The sequence below is a fragment of the Mastomys coucha genome, unplaced genomic scaffold, assembly GCF_008632895.1.
Source record: "Mastomys coucha isolate ucsf_1 unplaced genomic scaffold, UCSF_Mcou_1 pScaffold6, whole genome shotgun sequence".
Lineage (NCBI taxonomy): Eukaryota > Metazoa > Chordata > Mammalia > Rodentia > Muridae > Mastomys > Mastomys coucha.
Genome location: NW_022196912.1, coordinates 2,379,344 through 2,405,488, shown reverse-complemented (window position 1 = coordinate 2,405,488; position 26,145 = coordinate 2,379,344). Strand labels below are relative to the sequence as shown.

The window sequence follows — 26,145 nt, the reverse complement described above, 5'->3', positions numbered from 1 at the left end:
CACAAGTCGGAGGCCCTTCCGTAGATATTTAGTCTTGGCTTCCTTCCATTAGCTATTAAGCTTCATTCCCACACAATTGCTACATGTCTGAGGTTTCTAAAACCCTTTGTGTGGATCTCAAACAATTATTGTGCACGATCCAAAATCTGACTTTGGTTAAGCAAGCTTCAAATCCTTCCAACCCTGCCCCTGACAATACAGCTTCAAGGGCACACAATGAAAGTGGAAGAGAAGAATATCCTCTCCAGCTTGGTGATCGCTGTGTCCAGGCCACTTACAGTGCAAACTCCCCATGAAACAACTCATTTCATCTTCTTCTTTAGTGCTCTGTAATAGACACTATGGTCACCCTTGTTAATCTTAGTTAACAGATAAAGACATGGTAGCTTAAACAAATAAGAAATGTGTTCAAATTCTTCAAGCATAACAACGCCAGGTTTGAATGCATGACAGCAAACTCTACCTCTGGCAAGGACAAAGGCAAATGATAACAGGCAAAAGGAAGACAGAGAGACCCATAAATACACATCTGTTCTCAAACCAGAATAAAGAGTAACAAAGTCAAATATATTGCCCTACACACGAACAGCCAAACACACAATTGAATTGTAAGGAGAAACAGAAATAGTAAAACATCAGAGCAAAAAGACTTCCCTGCCTCGTGGTGCTGGGTGCTCATGGAATCAGGAGAGATGCATTTTAGAGCTGAGATTTCTCTCATCTCAAAGTGAGGAGCAAAGGCCAAGAAAACCAGCAACTTCAAGTTCCTCTCCTTAGCTAGGGCAATGGTCTTTAGGCAAATTGTCTGTAGTATTTAAGTCTATAGGCTTTAGAACCTAATCTACCAATTTATAAATACTGCAATTGCTTGCAGAGAGCTTGACTTAAAAGAAAAGCAGTGTATGGAAACCTAGTAGAAAGGAAAGACACTCAGAAAGAGCACCTCCACACGTGACTGACTTCAGAGCATGGTGAGAAAGGAGTCTGGAGTAAAGCAGGAGAGAGTGATATTTTCCTCAAACACAGAGAACAAACTGCCATTACAACACCAGCAGCAGGAAGCCTATCATCTAAGAGAAGGGAGGAAGGCAGGTTTCCTGGGGCAGTTTACTAAGGAAGGCATCCTAGCCAAATAGACAAAATCAGTGTAGGGATCTAATGACTAGTCCTGAAAAGCCTCCTGGCAGGGACCAAATAAGTCCTCTTTTCCTCCCTTTCACTGTCATGCCTTCTATTCAATCATTCCAAAATGAAATTCTCCACATCAGGTTGTCTGTGCACTTTGAATAAAGTCATTGTTTTTTTTTTTTTTTTAATTTCATGTTGTTTATCGGGAAATTTATGAACCCCTGGGCAATTACATAAATGATGGCTATAGTGGGATAACTAAGATGATGCCTTTATGTGAGCATTATATGATGAATTTCTTTCAAAACCTTCTATATGAAGCAACAATTTAAGGTAATACACATCAGAGCTAGACATATCCCAAACTATAAAAGTGTGTATGTGTGTATCTGTGTAGATGGTAAATGAATATATACATATATATATATATATACACACACACACACACGCGTGTGTGTGTGTGTGTGTGTGTTGAGAGTCAATTTATTTTTCCCTAAGGATTGTCATAGAAATGATCCCGGCAGCCTATGTCATCTGGTTCCTGAAAATTATTACTGCACTACACTTAAAGCCCACTGAACTTACATATGTTCATGTGTCTCTCACTTGCTCTATCTTTTAAAAAAGTAGGATGTGTGCAGTGTAATAATGCAGTGTCATTTAACTTTCATCCTGATACTATTAATTTTTAACAGATTTTAAATGAAATTTGATAAATAAGATACCCAAATGGAATACTATTCTGACCAACTATCTACCCTGTATATTGCTGGTTCTATTACCTTAGATTCTACATATTGACTATGATATTTGTTTATTTCAAAAGAAAAAGTTACGATTTTTTTCCAGCTGGGTAGTGGTGGCCCACACCTTTAATCCCAGCAGTTGGGTGGCAGAAACAGGTGGATTTCTGAGTTCGAGACCACCCTGGTCTACAGAGTGAGTTCCAGGACAGCCAGGGCTATACAGAGAAACCCTTTCTCTAAAAACCAAAAACAAATTTTTTCAACCTGTTTAATAACATCAATATATCTTGAGCATGATTTAAAAATTAAAGTATAATAAATGGAACATTATTAACATTCTTTTTTCATTTTTATTTTATGCACATTGGTATTTTGTGTGTATGTATGCTCATGAACGACCCGGTGACCATGGGATCCAGAAGAGGAGTTAAAATCCATGGACTTAGAATCACACATACTTTTGAGCATTCATATTGGTACCAGGAACTGAGTAAAAACAGCACGTACTCTTAAGAGCTGAGATATCTCACTAGCTCCATGGGTGTTCTTATAACCAGTCTGTCTCTGCTATAGCAAACCTGTTGCTGACTGATTCATTAACACTGGAAGGAAACTACTGTTGTGAATTTCTTTCAAAACCTTTTATATGAAGTAACAACAGGATCTAGAACACGTCACAGCTAAAGATATCCCAAACTGATAAAGTGGGTATGTGTATGTCTTTGTAGATGATAAATAAATAGATGATAGATGATAGGTAGGTAGATAGATAGACAGATAGATAAACAGACAGACAGACAGATGCATGCTTGCATTTCTTTAGTTTTGTGTTTTGTATTTGATATAAAAGCAGGCTGGGCATATGGTCTTATCTGTGTAAACCGAAACCTCACCTATGTGTCTATGAATTTGTGTGCCCTGAAAAGAAAACACATATCAGAACTGTTTTGCCACCTTCAGTAACCTCTGGCACAGGTACAGTTGAGGAATGTAGGGTACCACATTTCCAACCATTGAACACTGTACACAATGTAAAGGCCCATGATGACTTTATTAGATGTGGCAGCATACACCCTCAGAGAAACCAAATACACCAGAAAACAAATGCAGACATAAACTGGATGGCATGGCTCAAGAATGCCTCTCTCTAAGGCTTATAGTTGTACTAAGACTATGTTGGATGCTACTAGTCATTGCAAACATGACTGATTAAAGTTCTGTCCTTGGTTCCATCAAGTATGTTTCTGAATCCTGAAAAGGGATGAACCTGGTGATGTTCTCATCTGTTTTTTCTCCACCTTTTCCCACAGCTCCCTAATCCTCCTTTCCTTGCACCCAGTCCCTAAAAACAAGATTTCTCTGCCGCTGGGGATAAATTCCTGTCATGCTTTAGGCTCATCTGTTTTGTATCTATGCCCAAAAAACATTATAGTAATGAGAAGAATTCTATATTGAGTTGACAGGCCATTTCTACTATTAAGACTCCACAAAACACCAGTCTTCCTTCATGTAAATCTGCAGGTCAGAATTATAAACTCAGTGTGCAGAGATTATGCAATGGTTGAAATAAAATAATAAAGAGGGTAATGAAAATTATGGTGCAAATTCTGTATTCATCAAAATATGTTTGAGTAAGAGAAAAGAATTCTTAGGTTGCTACTGGATTTAACAAATGTGCATTTCAGCTTTAGTGGAAAAGATTTTTTTTGGAAAAAATATTAATAATATTAAAATTATTTATTTGCTACCTGAGTCATTACTTTTGTTTCTGGCCATGAAGTATGGCAAAATTTCCCAATTATATGATGAGATATAGTCAGCTGTGAGATAGAAACCTACCCTAAATCATTTCACCCCAGTTTAGTTTCTCTCTTCCACCCGTTAGGGGCACCAAATTAGGGGCAAACTGGATCACAGATAAGACCTGTACAAATGTTAGTAATGCTGTGGGGGCGACAGACCCAGCAACTGGAGTCAGAAGTGACTAGTGATAACTGGCCACACACACAAGTAGGATGAATGGAAAAGACTCATATACCGTCTACCACAAGAATGGGGAGAGGACCTCAAGAGTGGCCACAACACTAAATTCTGACATTGAAATGGAACTATGATGAGCTAACTACTCCACATAGTTTTAGAGTGAGGGCATACCATCAAGCATGTTGCTAATTTCTGTTTCTATGATTGCACCAACTTGTGGCAAGAAGTGAGAATCAAAATGCTAAGACAATGACAAATGACACAGGAGCAAGTCCTTTAAGTAGACCTATAGGCAACCTTAACTTTTATTATTCCTACTTTTTTCACTTCATGATTCTTTAGAATTCCTTTTTTAGCAATTCCTTATATGAAAATTAACTTTTCCAAGTATTTTTCTTTCTAGCTGCTTTAGGTTGGTGTTTTGTATTTGTTTTCCCTTAACAGCTATGATTGGGAGATGGAAACTTATCATCCAGCTTCTTCCAACAATAAAAGAAAAAGAAAAAGAAAGTAGTAAGCTTTCTATCCTTTGTTCACTGCTGATTTTTTTTAACAAATTAAGTTTATTGGTTCTTTCCCACTGCTGTGCAGTCTTTCTCTAATCTCATATGATCTCTGTTCTCAAACCTGCATTTTCAGAAGCAACTCCACTCCCTTTCTCAGTTCCCTTCTCTTTCTTATGTAGCTCTCATTTTTTCCAACAGCAGTCGGTATTGTTTATAATGTATTGTTATGTTTTTTCAAGTATCATCTATACTTACATGTTGATCTGGACCATTTCAAAATTCCCCATGTTTGGCTTTTTCCATCACACAGAAATTGCATATTCAAAAGGAGTGTGAACTTTACTAGACTGCCACATTTAGGACTGGAATGAGTATTTATCTAATTGCAGATCGCTAGCATCCCATGATTGCATTGTGCCTTGATAGAGCTGCTGCCAAGATCACAATAATTTCCTGACAATCACAGAATAAAGGGCTCAGCCAGGTCAGAACTCCAAATATAAAGTTTTGTTATCAAGCAGAGCAGATGGTGAACTTTGCCAGTTTCTCTAGGAAAGGAGCCCCATCTGCCCATTTGTTTTGGCAGCTTTCAGGGGTCCCACCTGGCAGAACATTGCAGTAGGGATTTCCCTAGGTGCATAGAAGATAAGTCTTGTTGGACTGTCCTTTGAATGTTTATAGCAGTTTATGTGGAGTTTTCAGACTTGTATTTTTAATGAGCACTGTGACACAGAGAAACTGATAATAAGGAAGGATCTTTATTTGCCCTAGGTTTGATCTTGGGTTCTGTTCTGATGAACTAAAGGAGATCCTTTTGCTGTAAGCCTTTGAGTAATGAATGTATATCCAGGAATAACAGGTAACTTATGTGTTTGTCAATATGCTGCTTTGAGCTAAAAGCCCTCTTCTCTTCCATTTCTTTTTTACCTGCTCTTGACCCTGAAGGTACCAATGTCTCAGTATTCAGTAGTTCCGTTCTCTTTCCACTTCTCTCCTGTCAAGTTCTTTACTAAACATTCCATAATGGGTGACTATGAATCTCTCCATCGAGATCCTGTTCTCTATTGCTTAGCAGCTTGGAAGACCATCTTGTTTCAGGCATTGCTAAATATGCTACCTTTTCTTCAGCCTCAGCAGTTAGAGGACACCTGTAATCAATTCCATCCGATGTTGAACTATATGAGAATATTTTTAATGAAATTAATGAGTCTTTACTGGTTTGTCATTGCCTTACCAAGAATATGACTGCTGCAAGCTTTGACACTTTCTATGCAGGAAGTTTTGGAATAAGAACATGAATGTGAAACAAAACTCATCTTCTTTTCTAACCATCCATAAGCAATAACTTATCACTTCACTATTATCACACCACAGAGAAGGGAAAGAGATGTTGAAATAACATGAGATATGTATGAATCTTTATTTAGCCATTGAAGTGAATATATGATTGGAATGGACTCCTTAGTTTCTTTGAGCCTTTTTAATGGTAAAAAGTTAATATATATATATATATATGTATGTATGTATATATATATGCATATATATTAAAAGGAATACAGAAACGTTTTCCTGAATATTAATTGTGAATAAAATAGTTACTCTTACGTATTTATTTTCAATGATAGAATAATACTATTTGTGATGCAGGGCCCCCCTTGTGTTATCAGTGAGCTCTTTCCCACTGAACTGCAATCCCAGCCCCTTAACAAATACTTGTTGACTTGAAAATTAGGACGTAATAAGGAAAATCTGCTCAGAAATATGTTTTCAAAAACATGGAGAGCACGGTATGAAAGGAGAATTTCCAGATCAGAAAAAATGAGCAATATGAGTAATTCAATGAAAGTACGCTTCACTGAAAATGCTGAGGCAGCATCTCAGAACCACATAATAATGTCTTTATTAGAAAAGAAAATACATGATGGAGAAGCTTGTAATGTTAAGACTGAAGTGGTTGCAACTGATGAAAAGGAAATAATCAGAAACGTTTGGATACTTCCTGGAAGAGTTAGAATTACAATCGCAGTTGTGGATAGAAATTTAATGCATTATAAACAGGGGTAAAAGTGAATAATTCTTTTCTCATTCAGAGGGGTAGACTTCAGTCATCTCCATAACTATAATACTAATTGAAGAAAGTAGATTGCATACTGGAAGATGATGGATGACAACTCAGATAGAAGAAAGCAAATGTATAGGTTACATGAGGAATTAATGTCATTAATTACATAGGCCAAACTTTTGAAGAAAATCACAAAGTATAATTTAGAAGTGATGTGCCTACTTCTAAAAAGCAAGACTAACTGTTCAAATAAAGTACATTATTGAAAATAAAAACAACTAGAAGTGAGGAGGATTTTTCTGTATTGGTTAGGTTATACAGAATATGACTTCTTGGCCCGCTGGTGGTGGCACTCGCCTTTAATCCCAGCACTTGGGAGAGAGAGACAGGCGGATTTCTGAGTTTGAGACCAGCCTGGTCTACAAAGTGAGTTCCAGGACAGCCAGGGCTACACAGAGAAACCCTGTCTCGGAAAAAAAAAAAAAAAACAAAAGAGTGTTCAGAGTTCCACTGTTCTCTCATTCAGAGATAGATAGGTCCTACAGACTTTAATCAGGAGTGAAAATCATTTGAAGGAAAAATTCTAAATAAGTGAACACAATATTCTTTGTGTGTGTGTGTGTGTGTGTGTGTGTGTGCAGCACCAATAATCAGTATTAAGGTAAGACAACCCAGTGGTGTGTGTGTGCATCCTGAAAAAAAAAATGAGAACTTGGATGAAATATTTCTAAGCAAAGAGCTAATGCAAGACCTTCCTCCAAGACCATATGCCATAACATTAGTTAGACGTTGACAGACAGGGAGGTCTAGCTAACATGACAGACTCTTGTTCAGTCTCGTAATCATTAACAGTCTCACAATCATAAGGAAAGAGAAATTGACATAAAGGATTCTGACATTTAGACACCTGACAAAAGAAAGGAAATGTCTTTTCACACTCTGAATTTATCTGTATATGAAATTCTTGATGTAGAACTCTTGGAGATGTTTATAATTCCTCTATCAAGGTGGGTGCCTTTTTTTAAAGATCCTACTAAGAGTCTCTAGAGATGGTTCAATAGTTATGAACACTTCCAGAGATCCAAGGTTCAATTTCCAGCAACCACATGGTGACTCACAACCATCTGTAATGGAATCCCATGTCCTCTTCTGGTGAAAGAAAGAACATTCTACTGAATGTATCAAGGAAATCTGAGAGGTGAGAGGCAGAACCAGAAAACAATACTAAAACTTTCTTTCCTTGTGTGTAAATCTAGAGCATTAATTTCATAAATTGCTGATGAAATACTCTGTGCTGTTGTTTAGTATTAACATTTAGGAAATAATATAGACTCCCTTAGAAATCTTTCCCTAAGATAGGAGTCATAGATAAATTAAGTAGTAGTGGTACAAAGATTCTGTATGTTCAGAAGTTTATCAGGGTGCAGGTAGCCTCAGACATACCCACGTAAGGGTTTGTTGAATTGCTGGTCTGATCTTGTGCCAGCATTTCATCATTGTGACAGAATACCTGAACAAGCAGACAGGCTGCCAGACTTAGGGGATTCAGTCTACAGTGAGTAGGATGTACTGTTTCTAAGGCTGTGTCAATTAGAGGACAAGGTTGAACATGTGGAGAACAGCTGTTTACCTCAGGGCAGAGGAGAAGGGAGGAGAAGGATCCAGGAATGAAGTACGCCAACCAAAGACAGACACTCAAAGATCCACTTCTCCAAGGAAGCCACCATACTAATGGTTTAATCATCTCCCATTAACATCAGACACTAGAGTATACATCTTGAGTATATTAGCTGTTGGAGGGGAACCTTTCATCATCTCTAAGTCATATGATCTTTAGTCAAAGTTAACAGAGAATACTATGAACATGTTTTTCAGGATGTTACTAGAAGAATTCTGATGAGGGGCATAAGGCAGAAGAGGTCAAAGGTCACTAGGAGGTAATCTCAAATCTCATAAACTGACCTGAAATGCAATTATAAGAAGTTGGATATTTAAAAAATTTATTTGGGACAAGTGCCAAATAAGTAAGAAAAGTGCAATGGAAATTCTAAATTTAAGATTAATATTATATGTTTTGAATCTTTCACAACCATTTCCTGTGAATTAAGTCCCTATACTAAGTAGACTTTCATGAACTTATACAGAATTGACCTGGGAGACTTAAATGCTACTGGAACTGAGTCTACATGTACTAGGACTGCCATGGATGTCACTAGTTGGAATTTATATAATGCCATGAAAGCACATGGTTGTGTAAGGCAGGCCTCCTTATTTATTCCAAAGTCATTTTACAACTGGTTTGTATGTTTATAAGCACGTGGTACTGTGAAGTAGATGTGACAATATCTCGAGTGTCTAGATTGTTTATTGATACACAGACCTATTGAACAGATTAACAATATTGATGCTGACAGAGTTACTAAGTTTGGACTAGGAATCTTTAAAATATAGATTTTAAAATTTAACAGTAAGACCAAGCAGCCTTTCAGCTCTCTCCCAAGGGAGAATAAATGCTCTTCTTTTGTTCTTTGAATTTTTATAGATTTATTTTTAAAGGCTTAAATAAATAAATAAATAAATAGCCGGTATTTAATGAAATCCACTGGGTTTCAAGCACATTTGGAAAATTCATCAAAACTGTGGCTCAGAAATGTAGTTAAGGGATCTGAGAGGTAACCAAAGACAATACCCTTGGCTGTGAACTCGGAGAGAAATGACGGAGTCTGGCAAAATTAATGATATCCCAGATTATAGTGAAAGACAAACTGTGCATGTTCCCCTACTGCATTCTTAAAATAAGGCTGAAATTTAAACTGCGTTCCCTTTTTTGTTGTTAATGATTACTACCACTTCTACTAGCTTTTTTTTGCAATTCCTAGTGTTTACATTTTAATTTGTTTATCTTTAAAATTTTTCCATTGCTCACAGAATATCTTTCCTCAAACCAACACTTTCAAACAGATGTTCGTGTTTTTCAGTTTTGCACATAATTATTCCTACCAAGGAAATAAATTATTAAGGAGAATTTTTTCTCTCTCTCTCATTCTCAAGGTCTCCCCATTTCCTTTTCCTTTAATTCTCTACCCATGGCTATCTGTCTGTTTCTCTGTTTATGTCACAACACACACAAACACACACAAGAGTGTGCAAACACATGTACACATACATGTAACTGTCCATCCCTCTTTCCTTCCTTCATTCTAAATTACTGAGAGCTCAGACACCTTTTCTTCTTAATGAAACAAAAATGAACATGCATACTGACAGAGATGGACATAGACTTTAACAACAATAATAAAGAAATTTCTTTTAGAATCTCACTCATGCAGCTTCTTATTTCACAGTGAGCCTGAATCTTTAATGGGGATTGAAGATGATAAGGGTGTAGCTAATGCCATGGCTTCACTCTAACTCCAGTTGCCACTGTCACTATGTACCAGGAAAATTACTAGGAAGGCCAATGATTGAATCTTTCCTTCACAGAAAATATGAATCAAATTCCTGAAAGCTTTCTAGGTTAAAGCAGAGGGAGACATAGAATGATTAATGCATGCCAGAGACTCTTCAAAGTGAGAGTCACATAAATTGAGGTGTTTTAGAGGAGGAAGAATAAAAATATTCATATAAAAATATACATGCTTCTATAGAGATAAGGAAAAACTTAAAGCAAATGTGAAAGAACTTTAGAATGGTCATTTATGAAGGGTATGTGAAATTGGTCTCTGAAATAAACTTCTAAAAAAAATTGTAATTAGACAGTTGTTAAAAAATGACCAGAGTACATGAAAACTACCCCATTATTGTTGATCTCCAGATTGTTCTATCAAATGAAAGGATTGAGCTTTTTTATAGTTCCAAGTCTCTAAGCTTGAGGCATTGCTGGCTCTCAGTGAGGAATATAAAGGTTTTTTATGATACTAATCCCTAGAGAAATGCAAATAAAAATGTGATTAGATAACACTTAATACTAATCAGTGTGTTATTATGAAACAAGTCAGTGTCTGGCAATATAGACTACTGGAGTAAGCCAGGTCCTGGGTTTCATACCCAGTCAATGTCACTAAAAGACAAGGGTTAGCAGAGGTATGAGAATCCATTCCACTGTCTGGGGCATGCAAGTATGTAATAGCTAAAAAAGACACAGAAATATCTCAAAAATTATAAGTTCAACTAATATATGATTCAATCAACCAATTAAAGGGCCATACATTCAAATATACTAAAATAAGAAAATTGATAGGATAAGAGGTAAGGAGGACACAAGATCTGTCCAAAACCCAGGAGTTACCAGCAGGACCCAGGCATGCAGGAACTGTGCCAGACCAGTGGCACAGGTTCCTTCCAGTCTCTCTGGTCCTGTGTCCTAAGCAGACCTTGGGCACAAACTCTGCAGCCAGTCCTACAACACCCAGAGGAAGCTCCCAGATGCTCTAGCATGCCCAGCATCACAGGATCCCAGGATCCCAGGATCACAGAGACAGCTTGACTCTGAAGAGTTCTAACATAACCAGAATCACCGGAAGTACAGGCACCACTCAGATACAGCCAGGGCAGGTAGCACTAGAGACAGCCAGATGGTGGGAGGAAAACATAAAAACAAAAGCAACAGGAACCAAGGTTACTTGGCATCATCAGAACCCAATTCTCCTACCATAGCAAGTCCTGGATACACCATAACACAGGAAAAGCAAGTTTCCAATCTAAAATCACTTCTCATGGTGATGATACAGAACTTTAAGAAGGTCATAAATAACTCCCTTAAAGAAATGCAGGAGAACACAGGTAAACAGCTAGAAACTCTTAAAGAGGAAACACAAAAATCCCTTAAAGAATTACAGGAAAACACAATCAAACAGGTGAAGGAAATGAACAGGATCTTAAAATGGAACTAGATACAATAAAGAAATCACAAAGGGAAACAACCCTGGAGTTATAAAACCTAGGAAAGAGATCACAAGTCACAGATGTGAGCATCCTCCAATAGAATACAAGAGATTAGAAGAGAATCCATTTCTATGGTGCAGAAGATACCATGGAAGACATTGACACAACAGTCAAAGAATATACAAAAAGCAAAAAGCTCCTATGCTCAAACATCCAGGAAATTTAGGACACAATGAGAAGACCAAATCTAAGAATATTATGTATAGAAGAGAGTAAAGACTCCTAACTTAAAGGTCCAGTAAGTATCTTCAACATAATTATAGAAGAAAACTTCTCTAACCTAAAGAAAGAGGTGCCCATGAACACACAAGAAGCATACAGAACTCCAAATAGACTGGACCAAAAAAAGAAATTCCTCCTGTCACATAATAATCAAAACACAAAATGCACTAAACAAAGAAAGAATTTTAAAAGCAGTAAGGGAAGAAGGTTCAAGTAACATATAAAGGCTGGTCTATTAGAACTACACCAGACTTCTCACCAGAGACTATGAAAGCTAGAAGATGCTGGGCAGATGTCATAAAGACCCTAAGAGAACACAACAATCTACTATACCCAGTAAAACTCTCAATTATCATAGATGGAGAAAACAAGATATTCCATGACAAAACCAAATTTACACAGTATCTTTCCACAAATCCAGCCCTACAGAGGATAATAGATGGAAAACGCCAACACAAGGAGTGAAACTACACCCTGGCAAAAAAGCAAGAAAATAATCTTTCAACCAACCCACACAAATATAATTCCAACTCTAAGAACAAAACTAACAGGAAGTAACAATCACTTTTCCTTAATATATCTTAATATGAAAATTAATATTACCAACATATCCTAATCAATTGAAATTCAAACATATGGGGAATAGAAATTTGTTGATTGTCATCCAATGCTCTCTAATTTGGTAATTGGACAAATAGGTCCAACATTGTACACTCTATATACACTTTCAGCTTGTTTGTATGTGACAGTGTCATGCTGTGTACCACATAACGGTCTTGAAATCGTGCTTCTCCTATTTCAGCCTCTCTATGAATAGGATTGTTTATTTGAAGTTTTTACACTATACTATGGTTTTCAGAACAGCTTACATATTTCAAAATTATTTACACAGCCAAAAGAAATGTAGACATTTAATCTGGCATGAGACTGAAAGTTTTACTTGATATTTAAAATTATTGTATCAATTTTGAAGAGGACCTTATATGTTACTCTTTCTCTGAGATGAATGCTTTTCCAAATTATCACAGCTAATGAACCAGATTCTTACCCGCATGTAATATCTGTGCCACCCTCCAAGCAGAAGCATTGTTCATTGAAACAGTTGGTGAATGACTTTATGGATAGACCATCTTAATATATACACCATTTCTTAAATGAATGCACCCTGTTCTCTGTGGGCTGAGAACGAAGTCACTCACTCAAGTCAAATAGCTTTGACCATAGCAGGAAATCTGTATCCAAAAATCATGCCTACAATTCATTCCTTGGAGTAACAGAACTGTCAACACTTAGCTTAGCTACTATGGAGGTAAAATCCTTTGGTGATGTGAGAGTCACTGAAGTACACTACAATGCCTAAAAATTGTTCTTATTTTGGGTTTGAACCACAGTAAGAGCCAAGATTTTAACCTTTACTAAAAACAGAACGAACAAACAAACAAGAGAATATTGAAAAAAATCTATACTCATATTTACTATAGTACCATTCATAAGATGTAAACAATCAAATGTCCATAGTGGATTAGTGGTTACAAACATGGTGTATTTGGGACAAGAGTGATCCTAGGTCAATAAAGTACTTGTTATTCAAGCATGAGACCAGGAAATCCATATTCAAAAGCCACATACATAAAAAAAGAGGGACAAACCAGGCAGTGGTGGCACATGCCTTTAATCCCAGTACTTGGGAGGCAGAAGCAGGTGGATTTCTGAGTTCGAGGCCAGCCTGGTCTACAGAGTGAGTTCCAGGACAGCCAGGGCTACACAGAGAAGCCCTGCCTTAGAAAAACAACAACAACAACAAAAAGCAAAACAAGAAAACAAAACAAAAATTAAACAACAAAAAAAATAACAAAAATTAAAAAAAAAATGAGGGACACAGTATACCATTTGCAATCCCAGCTCTAGAGAAGCAGAGACTCAGGGGTGCTTCAGGCTCATTAGTCATTCTAGCTAACATGCCAAGTTCCAGACCAGTAAAAGACCGTGTCAGAAAGAAAAATAGAGGATTGACACCTGAGATTGTCCTCCCTCCCCTCTCCTTACTTCTTCACACACACACACACACACACACACACACACACACACACACACACACAAACACTCACTCACACTCACACCTTTGTTACCACACACATTCTTGTGAACATACACATATATACACATGGAGTGATATATAAACAACAGTATACAATTCATCTCTCAGTTGGTATATTTTGCATTAGGTGGCAAGTATTTTGTTATGCTCAATGAAATAGGCCTCTCACAGGAAGATAGTGTGTGATTTCACTTACATGAGGTGTCTAGAATACTGTGTCTCACAGAAACAAACAAATAAACAGAAACAGAACAGTGGTTACCAGAGTGTGGGAACATGGAGAAATTTTGTTTATGCAACAGCTATAAATGTAATTATAAAAAATTAATAATTCCTAGAGATTTACTCTATACCTTCATGGTAACAAAAATCCTGTTTTAGACAAAACATATTTTCTAAGGCAGTAGGCTTCTTGTTAACTCTTCTAGAACAATACAATAAAAATGACTAAAAGGAAAAGAAAAATCTCTTTTCTGGCATTAGAATATTCATCTTGCTGAATGGCATTTTACTGTTTCCTAAACTATCTCTGTTTCCCAGCAAATTCTTCCTTCTCTGTAAGACTTAGGAAAGTAGAAAAAGAAGACTCAAGAGTGGAGAGAGAGAGAGAGAGAGGACGGGGGAGGAGAGAGAGGGAGAGAGAGAGGGAGAGGGAGAGGGAGAGGGAGAGGGAGAAGGAGAGGGAGTGGAGGGGAGGGGAAGGGAGGGGAGGGGACGGGAAGGGAGGGGAGGAGAGAGGGAGAGGGAGAGGGAGAATGAGAGGGAGAGGGAGATTTTAGAATCAAAGACCCTAAGTACCGTTTAACGGAAAATGAGCATGTAAAATTCTCTCCTATTGCTTACAGTATAGTTCCCAATGCACTTGCATCTAGAAGTTATTTGTTCTTTGAGAATATCCAAAATGAATTTCCTGGGATTTTTTTAATTTATTTTTATTCATGTATAAGACTGTTTACTAAAAGTCTGAAAGTGTGTATGTATAACGCATGTATTCTTTATTCTTAAGGAGGCCAGAATAGAGTGTCCGTCTCCTGGACCTAAAGTGACATGTGATTGTGAGCTGCCATGAAGACCTGGGAACTACATCCAGGTCCTCCGCAACAACAGCCAGCGCTTCTAATCACTGAGCTGCCCCTGAAGCCTGAGGCTCTTAGGTTCTATATTATGGGAAGGCGATCTTGATGTTTACTTTATACTTTACATACAATGTTAATAAAACATTCACTATGCTTTTGGAATATCTGTGATACCTTCTTTTTCTACTTAGGTTCTTACTTTCCTACTGTTGATTTTGTATGAAAACAAACACTGTACTCACCCTTTCCCTGGAAATAACAGTATCGATGTTTCCATTGGCTAAAAATGTCCTTTATATATTTTGTCATCAAAAAACTACAAGTAAGTGTTGTTCCAAGAAGTGTCACTAAGGGGCACTTAGTTAAAAAAAAAGAAAAAAAAAAAAAGAAAAATCTCACTATGGAAGAAGCAGCTTTTCCCTAAATGGTTCTTTAATGGCTCAAGTCTCCCACTGTCTAATTTATAGCTAAGGGAGAGTTTACTTCCTTTAGGGCATAATGTATTATACCAAGAAATAATTAAGATGGAAAGAAATGCATATAAATCCGCTTAAGTTAGCAAATTCTGTAAAGTAAAATAATCCTATATAAACAATGACCTACAAAACAAGATGGTGTATTGGGATTCTGAATTAGAATATTAGCATGCACGAGTGAGAATTAACCCCAGGGAACCCACATAGTGATTTGCCGCACTTGGTTAGGAAAAGAATTGTGCTGTGAGAGCATTACTCTAAGAATCAAACAAAGGAGTATGAACCGTGGTTTAAAGTGTTATTAAAAGACACAGGCATTCTATGTTAATTGTAGTGAGCTTAGTTCCAAGTGTTTAAGATTCAAAAGCTTATTACCTGGCCAATAAATCCACTTTGTCCTCAAACAGCAGCTACCCCTAGAGTGAATTGTTGGGGAACATTCCTGATGTGTCTTTTTATGGCTAACCTGCCTACAATTCAACCGTGTAAGACGGTCTGGTTCTGAAGGAAGCCCTTGCAGACGCTTTCATGAGACTGAGAGTATCTGTGACATTTGACACTGAGATTCTGAGACTCACTGATCTTCAGGGTTACCCCCAAGTAGCTAAGTTGTACATTTGAACCTCTCTAAAAATTCACATTGCAATTGAGGTCCACCCACACCTGGGATAAAGACAGTGCTGACCATGCTTCAGTGGTACACTGAGTGGTGTACCGAATAACCAAGAATGCCAATGCTGCCCAGTGATTCTCAAATATTCTAATGTATTAGCAATCACCTGGAACCTTAATAACATGAGGAGTGAGGCTCACTGTACCTGGGAGAGGAATATGAGCTTGGAGTCTTCAAGAAGCCAAGGAGAAGCTGCTATGGCAACCATGGGCACTACAGTTTACACAGAGCCAAGCAAGGTTCCTGGGCACAAAGCTATTCATGTACTTCATTTCTAATGAGTGGCTAAGCCTTCACAGCCTTTATTGCATATCTTTGGTAAGAAACTGCTTATATATTATATATGAATGATATGCAAATGCTGGTTAAACAGTAAGTTAAGATAATATTGAGTGTACGGTTTGATTGACCCCAAACTACCCAGATGGTTTAGCTTGAAGAAGATCATACACCAAATGAGCCTCTGAACAAACATTTAAAGATCCCAAACCTTGGCTCTATAGATGGTGAATACAGAAAAAAAAAGCAAAGTTTATTTCTGAAGTCATGTTAATTGAAATCTGATGACAGCTTCCACAAAAAATTAAAAGACTTATTTTTAAAAAATGGGGTGCAGAGGGAAAAAAAACAATTAAGTTTCTTGACAAACACTCATATTTTTTAAAAATGTTTTAGGTTTCCTAGTTGTTTTTCCTAATTCCTGATATGCAACAAGGTAGCTGTTTTAACAAATGATCAGTGTGTATGAAGTTAAGAAATACACTTGGCATGATGTAATAATGTTAAAAATAACATTATGTTAAAAATGACTTCCCATTTAGTCTAAATTCTTATCAACCATTTAGGACAGTTAGATGGGGAAAGTATTAACCTAGATGTTGTAACAAAACCTCAGAAATTGATTAGAGGTGGGGACATTCAGATATTTGTCAAGGTGAGGGCAAGATAAAAGCATGAATCCAAGTCTTAAACACTAGTAGGGACTGGAATGCTCTTGCAAATGTATTCTCAGAACCAAAAATAAGCTACTAAGAATCTTAAGATCGTAAGAACAAGAAAGTACATAATGAACCTGTCATTCTTTGTGTTGGGCCCTGTGTGACTGTCTGTACTTCTATGAGCGGACCATGTCTGCAGGCTAACTCTAGTCAATATTAGCAACTGCATTTCTAAAATATGATTGCAGCTGACACAGTACTGCAATGCTGCAGGATGTCAGAAGCTACTTCTAGTGCTTCAGACCTAACTGTATCCGATATTTTCGACATCAACATTAGTTCTTAATATTTCATTGTTGTACAAGTTCAGAAGATTTAAATATCTTATCCAGGATCAAAGTTGCGACCCAGTCTTGGGAGATGGATTTTCATTCTAAAACTTTCCTCCTTTTAACTAACTTAATGCAATTAGTTTTCAACAATAGGCTATTTTTGTTCAAAATTAGTTCATTTTAGTTTAGAATTTACTTCAAAATTAGAACCTAAGACTCAGAAAACATGAATATATTTAAAGGATAATTTAGTCTTTATGACCTGGATCATAAATATGTGTAAACTTAAGAGTTCCAAGCTTCTAACTATCCTTTATTCCTAACTACAGCATACTCCTAATCACTATACCCCTAGTAACTCCATAGCCCCCTGTAACACGTAATTACACTATACCAGTAATCACCCATACCCCTAATAATGCTAAACGTCTGAACCTCAAAACAAAACAAAAAACCACTACTGTATTACTATCAGAGCCACAATTTCTCTGTGTAGAGAATATTTATTTACTCAACAAAGATGAGGATATAATTTTCCTATTATTCAGAACCATATGCTTCTGAATAAGAAAATTATCTTTCATTTTGAAAGTAATTAAGACTGTTTCAATGATGATGGTTCCCCCCAGGGGTGGGGGGGCACCAATTATAGTACCCAGAAATAATTTTCTTCTAAACATAAACACTTTGATCCAGAGAAACAAAGAAAAGGGTATATCATCTAATAATAAAAAGTAGGGAGATATGTAAAATACTCATTTAGTTTAGATGAATTTCAGATTTTTCCTTTAATGTGGCTCAACCTTGATAAACTTATAAACTTACATTTCTATACAAACTTTGTCATTACTTCCATCATGCTACACAGTCGTTCGTTTTATTGTAAGTTTCCTATTAGGTTCAAATTCTGGTGGTAGAACTAATTTTTCACCACTGTCACCACCACCACTATCATTCCCACCACCACTTTTATGGTTACATTTCAAATAATACCACCTCTATCATTCAGATACACAAAGAGAGTAAGACAAAATACTTCATCACCTTGTCTTTCAAATCATTACTCGTTTCCTTGGACACTATTAATCTCGCTTTTGCTATTTCCAGGGTTACTTGGTCTCCTTATTTATATTACTTGTTTTGCAATTTTGTTCTGTTGGGTCTCCACATCGATTCCCAGGTGAATAGCTTTAGGTGTTGGCTGTCAGTTCCCAATACAGAGCATGGGGCATGGTAGATATTAATTAAAACTGAACTGGTTTCAGGATGATGGCTCAGCTGGTAAAGGTGTTTGTTGTCATTGCTGAAAAGCTGTGTTCAATCTCGTACAATCTCAGAAAATGAAAGGAGAGAACTGACCCCTGTAAATTCTCCTCTGTCAACTATAAATGCCATGTCATGTACACACTGGGTATATAAATGTAAATTTAAAAAAATAAGTAAATGTATCCACATATTCCAATATCACTTTTAGTAAAAGGGCCAATTTAAACAGGACACACTGCTCAGTGGGAGCTGAAATCAACAGCTAATGCTAAGTCTTAGCCACTGTTCGTTGCTGCTTTCTGCTGGGCTGAAAAATGTCATAATCCATAAAATGTATCAAGTCCTTAGAATTAAAATGTCATTGGGCCCCCTACCAGGCCATGTTATGCTAGCTTGGTATTTGAATGCACTACAATTCATTATGCCAACTGCTGATAGAGTTCCAGGCTATGGGGCATCTGCCGAAGATGATGGGAAATAAAAAATCTGTCATTCTCTGAAAGGGAGTTGCTATGCTGTAAAAGCTGAATTCCAGGCAAGAACTCACCAGATGCTTTTTGGACTAAAGGATTGAGTTCCAGTTCCCTGGGGACCTGAGCAGATGGGACTTCCTGAGCCCAATTTCCAAGAGGAAGGTCTAGGGCAGGATGTCTGGTTTCTGCCCCAATTGTTCTTTCCCTGGTCCCTAAGGCTAAACTGTACAGAAGTTGACTCAGTATTAAGCAACATTCCAGCACAATGCTTCATAGAAGTCAAGAAACCACATCTAAATGTTTCCTGTGAATTTCTCTTAGTATACATGGCTACATAATACAGAGAAGTATGGCAAACTTTTTAAGATATGTAAATCTTTAGATGAGGAAGGCACATGACAACCAACGTAGGAAGGGTGCTGCTCAACCTTAAGTCTCCCTTCTCCAAACTCTTACAAATCTAGGCCACCCTTTGGTTTTTTCCCTATAAAGGTTCATTTGACTCTTATTTCCGCTATTGTCAAATTTATTGAAACACTGCAATTGAAAGAAAAGACATGAGAGAGCACTGTATTATGGAAAGAACACAGAATTGGAACTAAGGTCAATGGTCCTGTGGTTGAGTTTGTAAGGTTCTAACATTAGCTAATTAGTGACTGGATTCTGTTAGGTCAGTTATCTAACATATAAAATCACCATGCCTTCCTTGGTCTGATAGTCTGAGCTAAACCAGACTCTCTGAGGCAGCAAACTGAGACTTGGTTCTTGGAAAGCAGCCCAAAGTCACTAGAGAGTCGTCATTTGTTCTCAGAAAGAGGAGCATGGAGGGAATTTAGCCTGAATATATACTACAGTTATTGCAAGAAGGCACCTGATCCATGACCACACTTGTTCCAGTTGAACCACCAAAATGACATCAGGTGACCATCTGATCTAGCATGGAAGCACTTACTACGGAAAGGGATCTGTAGCTATGATGGCAATCGGAGTATCAGGCAGGCCAAGCATGGGTGTCCATTAAGCTTCCTCTATATTTTCCTATAAGCAATTAGTCTTGCACATATTAGCAATACATCTTAAAATAGCTCATTTAAAACACATTACCCAAATTAACAAAATATTAACAAAAAAATCATATGGTAATATGTGATGTGTGAGAGCAACTGCTAGGAAAAGTAGAGATGCGAAGAACAAGCCTTCCCTGCAGAATCAATGAGAACCTGTGAGGGGTAGTATGAATGAACTGTAAAATATTCCCAGGCAGCCTGCAGAGGACAAGCACAGAACTTCAGAGACGTGCAAGGCAGGAACCTCCCTAGACCCGAGTACTGTGATTGACAAACATCACTGAGCATCCCCTGCAAATTTCTGCCACTGCCATTGCTCCAATATGTCAGAAAAAGAACCTTATTTCAGAATAGGAAAAATAACTTACAATGTAACATCTATGGTGGATTTTTGTTCTTTTATGTAGTGGTATTCATCTCTGTGCAGGAAGGCTACTGGAAGGAAGAAATTAGAACAGCTGGGCTGACCAAGGACAGAAATACAATTTCTGTTTCAATACAGTTTCAAGCCTTACAATTTTAGGACATTTTCCATTGTCCAAAAGACGGAAGAACTGAGGGGTCTCTGTGTAAAGGAAACACTTCCCTCCGCCAGGGTGTGGCTTCTGTATTACTCAGAAGGGACACCCTCCCACACACACCCTACCACCCACTCCACCCTCTTCAGAAATAGACCATTTTCTTTTGCAATGTGAGGGGAAATTCTTGTATAAAACAGGCTATTCCCTGAGCCTGGCCCACCTTAGAGCCTCTTACAGATTTCTAGCAATAAAGGTCTCCATGTGTAATTACAGGCTGAGCTGACCTAATTAGGTTGATGAAATTTTCAGTAGGGATTTAATTCCCTTTAGCATTTCACTCATTTCTTTTCTCTCAAGAATCTTTCCTCAGGCTCATTCCAAGCCATTCTTCCAGGCAGCATTTTAAATTACCTCACACAGGCACAGCCTGCCCTGCAGCCACTGATTAGAAAACCTCTAGCAGGCACCCATGTCTGAAAACACACTTCAGATAAAGCCTTCTATGGTAGATTATTCACACTCACAATCCTTCCCCTTTGGCTTCCTTTCCTAACCATACTAAATAATGTCCACTCAGCATGAGGGGAACAGATGTTGCAGAGTGTTTTGTGGACACAAAGAAATTAAGAAATGCAAAATGCAGACAAGTTAAGGGCAGATAGGATGGATGAAAAGAGCGTCTCAGTCACTGTCACTGCTGGGTTCCTTATTATCCAGAGCCTCATGGCCAAAATATTTGAGTAAAACATGAATTGGTGAGATATTCACCAGCCTCCGGTGATTGAAAACTGCCTCTAATGAGCAGGCTAAGACTAAAAGTACATTACTCGTATTCAAGAAAATTCACTTCAAGTGTTTCTCAAATGGACCTCACGCACAGCTTTCAGATGCCAAGATTCCTCTTTCTTTGTGGTCCTCAAACTTTCTTTATTTGTAACAGTTACTCTAGCACATTTCAATAGAATAATAAGTTAAAATGATCAAACATCCTTAGAAATTATATTTCATCTTTAAATGATGCTTCCAAGACCTTGAAGAATATAAACAAGCATTCCTTCCAAAATAGATTTGTGAAGGGTTAGCTGCAGGAAGACATTGAAGTGTCTTTCCCAAGGCCTGTGTCTGATTTAACAGGAATGATTTAACAGGAATGATTTTACAGGAATGATTTTAGTGTAAAATGCTGCCTCCCTCTTTACAATTTTCTTTGACTTTTCTAAATCCTATGTCTGTGGTAATCATTTTCTCCCAAGACTTTTTGAATTGTTTTTGACTAAATTTAAATATGACACAAAATTATTTTCTTTGCAGCCTGTTCATGATTTCTTTTCATTTTAAACAAATTAATGTCTTATATATCATTATTTTATTTTGAAATTTGATTATCAGTCTAACAAAATTAACTTTCTTATTGTGGCCCAGTGGCTGAAAGTGCTCTCAGCTCTCATTTACTATTATAAATGTCACAGAGGAATTAAGATGTCACTAAAGAAAATTAAACAATAAATTGCTTCAATATGTTGAAGATTTTCACTTACTACTTTAATTCTAATAGAATGAAGATATAAATTAGCAAATGTGATAGGCCATCTCTAGTTTTATGGTTAAGTACCACTGATGAGAATGAGGCCATCATTCTCCAATCAGATATGTTATCTGTCTGATGCTTGGTGCTGATCCTGTGTCATCCCTTTGTTGCTTCACAGAATTGCCTCCTGTCTATCTGCCTCTCTATTTCAAAACAATCAGACATAGAGAATGATTGTCAGAATTATTTGTTCTCCAAAGTGTCCTATATGGCTTCAGACTAGGTGCCCTTAGACTGTCCTACAGAAGTGACTATCGTAAGGGATTGAAAATAAAAATATAACAAGCGAATAATTGAAGCTGTAATAAGACATTAGAAGTAATATGCTATAGGCTGGGAATGAACATTGGCACAGTGTTCTCTACTCAAGAACTCTACAAAGCAGACCTTCCTAAAGCAAGATGGTTTAACACAAAACCCATGGTGCCTTTTTCACTATTTCTTTTCCGAAATAGAAAAAGCATGCAATTATAAAAGATGATTCAGATGTAGGTGGAAGCTATGAACTATCAAAAAACTCGCCAATGAAATATTTTTAATATATAAGCTGAGTGTGTATATAACCTCCCAATCTCAAACGCACTGGGAGGAAGCTGACTGAAGCACAACCCAGGTCTGTAAAACCTCACAGAACTTGCTCCAGTCAAACTTCTCACAGCATGGAAAGCAGCAAGATGGAACATGCCCATTCAACAAGGAGGAAACATTTTTATGTAAAATCTATAGTAAAGGAAGAGAGGATAAACCCACTTTTAAGTACTCACAGGCTTAAGGGGGGCTTGAAAGACCATGTGGATTTTTTTTTTTACTTTTTTTCTTTTGTCATCATGTTTGTGAATAAACTGTTAATACAAAAAGGTGAATGCTGAGCCATATCAATGTATGAGCATTTAAACAGTGGAAATGTTAGTCTGATGCATGGCTTTCTTTGAAAGTATGATTTCAGGTGAAGAGCATTCATTGCAGCTTCACAGACAGAAAAATGAACTTGCTCACTGGAGAATGGGCTGAATGCCATATGTCTCAGAGGAACCCAGTATCTCAGACATCCTCACTTTTCATAGGATGCCCAAAGATTTTTTTAGCCAGATTTCCATTCTAGCTAAAAAAAAAAAATCCTTGGATTCTAGACCTTTTTCTTGTGTAACACAGCTTTCACTTTTTATAGATAAAGCATGGCCTATGACTGGTTACATAATAGAGATGAATATCACACATTGGTGAGAATATGTAGGAATGTCCAGAAAGTGGTTTTAACAATCTACTTGTGAAATCAAAGTTTGCAATGACTCTGCCTCTTCCCAATCTGGCCTACATTATCTCTTTCCTGCCTCTCCACATCACAGTGAATTTGGGCTCTGCATGTTTGTCTTAGCACTAGAACTTACACTCTGCTCAGCCTCTTTCCAACCCAAACAAGTACAATGGGCATGCATTCTAACACTCTATTATCTGTTTCTAAAATGTGCTGCTACTTTTAATGAAATAGAGCACTTATATATACAATATTTAATGTCAGTAGCCTAACCAACATTATTTTTCAGACATGGTGAATGATGGTAATTACCAAGCAAAGAGGACTAGGAAATTAAGCTTCAGGTTTTAATGCTTAAGTGTTGTTGCTCATTTCATAGGTGACTTACATATTGTGAAATTTCAGTTTCTTTGTTTGAAAAAAATAAAGACAATAAAATCACCACCTATATTGTGAGAGCCATTGGACAGCTTTAAGCTGTTTCTAAACACAAAGGACTTTGAAAATTTTAATACTGCTTTTATCATAATGACAATTTTTATTTTGTTTGTTATTGCCTGTGCAGCTTAATGCAGACCCTAAGGCATAATCTATATCTTTAGAGAAGACTATTCAATCTCTGAGAGGCAATACCCTTATTCCAACATACAGACCATCCCACCATTGGAAAGGTTTGTGCATTTGTTAAACTATAACTAACAGCTGTGAATCACCTTTAGGGATGTCTTTCTCTATGTGTCTCTGTCTCTGTCTTTGTCTCTGTCTCTGTCTCTGTCTCTCTCTTTCTCTCTCTCTCTCTCTCTCTCTCTCTCTCTCTCTCTCTCTCTCACACACACACACACACACACACACACACACACACAGGTATATGAGCAGAAACAGCTAAAATATTTGGAAGACAAGTAATGATGATAGAGCTCAGAAGTGACTTTTTCACTGTTGGATAAAAAATAAATATAAAAAATAACTCAACCAAGTTTATAGACATTTTTTTTTAGAACAAAACAAACTATAGCATTGCTTTCCAGTAGCAATAGTTGTGCCTAAATAACTAGTAAGTTGATAATTATTCCACCATGCAACAAGGGGAAGACTTTAGGCTCCATTTGTCAGAAAAAAATTACGGTGACTGAATAGTTTTTTTTTTTTTTTTTTTAAAGCTAACAATTAGCCAGGCAGTGGTGGCACATGCCTTTAATCCCAGCACTTGGGAGGCAGAGGCAGGCAGATTTCTGAATTCGAGGCCAGCCTGGTCTACAGAGTGAGTTCCAGGACAGCCAGAGTTATACAGAGAAACCGTCTTGAAAAAACAAAACAAAACAAAATCTAACAATTATAGAATATAAAATTGAAATTCAAGGCCCTTCTGGTCATTCCCCTCAAATTGCAATCATAAAAATTTACAGCAGACACTGATAGTTGATGACAGGGGATGAAATTGCTCTCTTAAGCTCTCATTTTCTTCAGGTCAACTTACCGGATCAAAAAGGGCACGGGTTTCCCACCTTCAGGACACAATTAAAATGTGGCAGCATAACTGGTTCGTTATGCACTTTGGGTTTTGTTTTCTGTTTTAGCTTTGTTAATATATGTCATATCCTTTTCTCTTGTAGCCATTCTTTTCTTTCTTTTTCATATCTCTCAAACAAGTCACCACAGTACATATAATACCCCAGAGAGTTACCTTGAAACAAGCAATTATCCCTTAGTACAACTTTAGACCCAAATCTCATTTTGTTTGATGTCCTCTTAGAGCTGATACAAAGCTATCCGGGAAAATGGCCACTGTGAGAAGCTGAACCTCACTCCTCAGCATGATGTGTGAGTTGCACTTTACCACCCAACTCTGCAGGAGCAACACAAGGCAGAATTGAAGGTTGTGCCATTTCACTCTGGGAACATCAGATCTTCAGTAAACAAGTTCTCAGTCCAGATCTGCAAAGATGAGCTCATGAGTTAAGAAGGGTTCCATGACATCGATATTTACCTCTTTGAGACAGCCCATAAAGTTGTTACTGACTGGTGACCCTGGAAGGTCGGCTGTGCTGGGGCTGCCTCCAACATAGAAAAAGTCATCAGACCCAAGCATGGTGTAATCTTCTTGTGTGTAGCCCGTTGTGGTAAGAATCCCATCCACTGATATTGTCACCTACATAACAAAGCACAGGGAAAGGACACGCTATACTCAGACCTACATGCTGTAATCCTGGGATATGCCTGTTTTGTGTTTTGTTTTATTTTATTTTTTGTTTTGCTTTTTTTTTTTTATGTTTGTTTGGTTTTCAGTTTTAGCCCTGTGGCGGAACCCATTTTCATGTCTGTTTGAGGTTTATTCTTGGATTCTATTCAGCTAGCCCTGAGAGATTCTAATCTAGTTAGAGAGTTAACTGATCATTGAACTAGTGTCAGCATCATCCCTGCTGCAACTCAAAAGTTATTTAGCAGACACAAAAATGGTGTTAGTAAAATGCCTCCTAGGTTAGTTTTGCTGGTGTACATATTAGTAAAGTTTAGTCCTCTGTTATTCACTAATCACAACGTGCACCTTGTGAACAGAAAAGGCGCAAGCTAGTTCCAGCAACATCACTATTTGCACTATTGAGCAGCAACTGTTGAACATGCAAGTGCCTGAAGCATGCTGAGGGAAGACGAGGTGCAAAACAATCAGTGAAGCAGCACTCAGATGCGCATGCAGGAGGTAAAGAACATTCAGAAAGGAAAGGAAAGGAGAGGAGAGGAGAGGGGAAAAGAGGGGAGGGAAGGGAAGGGAAGGGGAGAGGGGAGGGGAGGG

The 26,145-nt window shown here is 37.5% G+C and overlaps 1 protein-coding gene across 29 annotated transcripts in view; it reads right to left on the bottom strand.

The window, feature by feature from the left end:
* Nrxn1 (neurexin 1) overlaps window positions 1–26,145 on the bottom strand; it is a 1,104,407-nt gene that overhangs the window by 689,469 nt on the left and 388,793 nt on the right. For all 29 annotated transcript variants that reach the window (XM_031356553.1, XM_031356556.1, XM_031356572.1 and 26 more), the window contains one exon: window positions 25,342–25,503. In XM_031356553.1, the coding sequence (XP_031212413.1) occupies window positions 25,342–25,503 (162 nt within the window). The remainder of the gene's footprint in view (window positions 1–25,341; window positions 25,504–26,145) is intronic.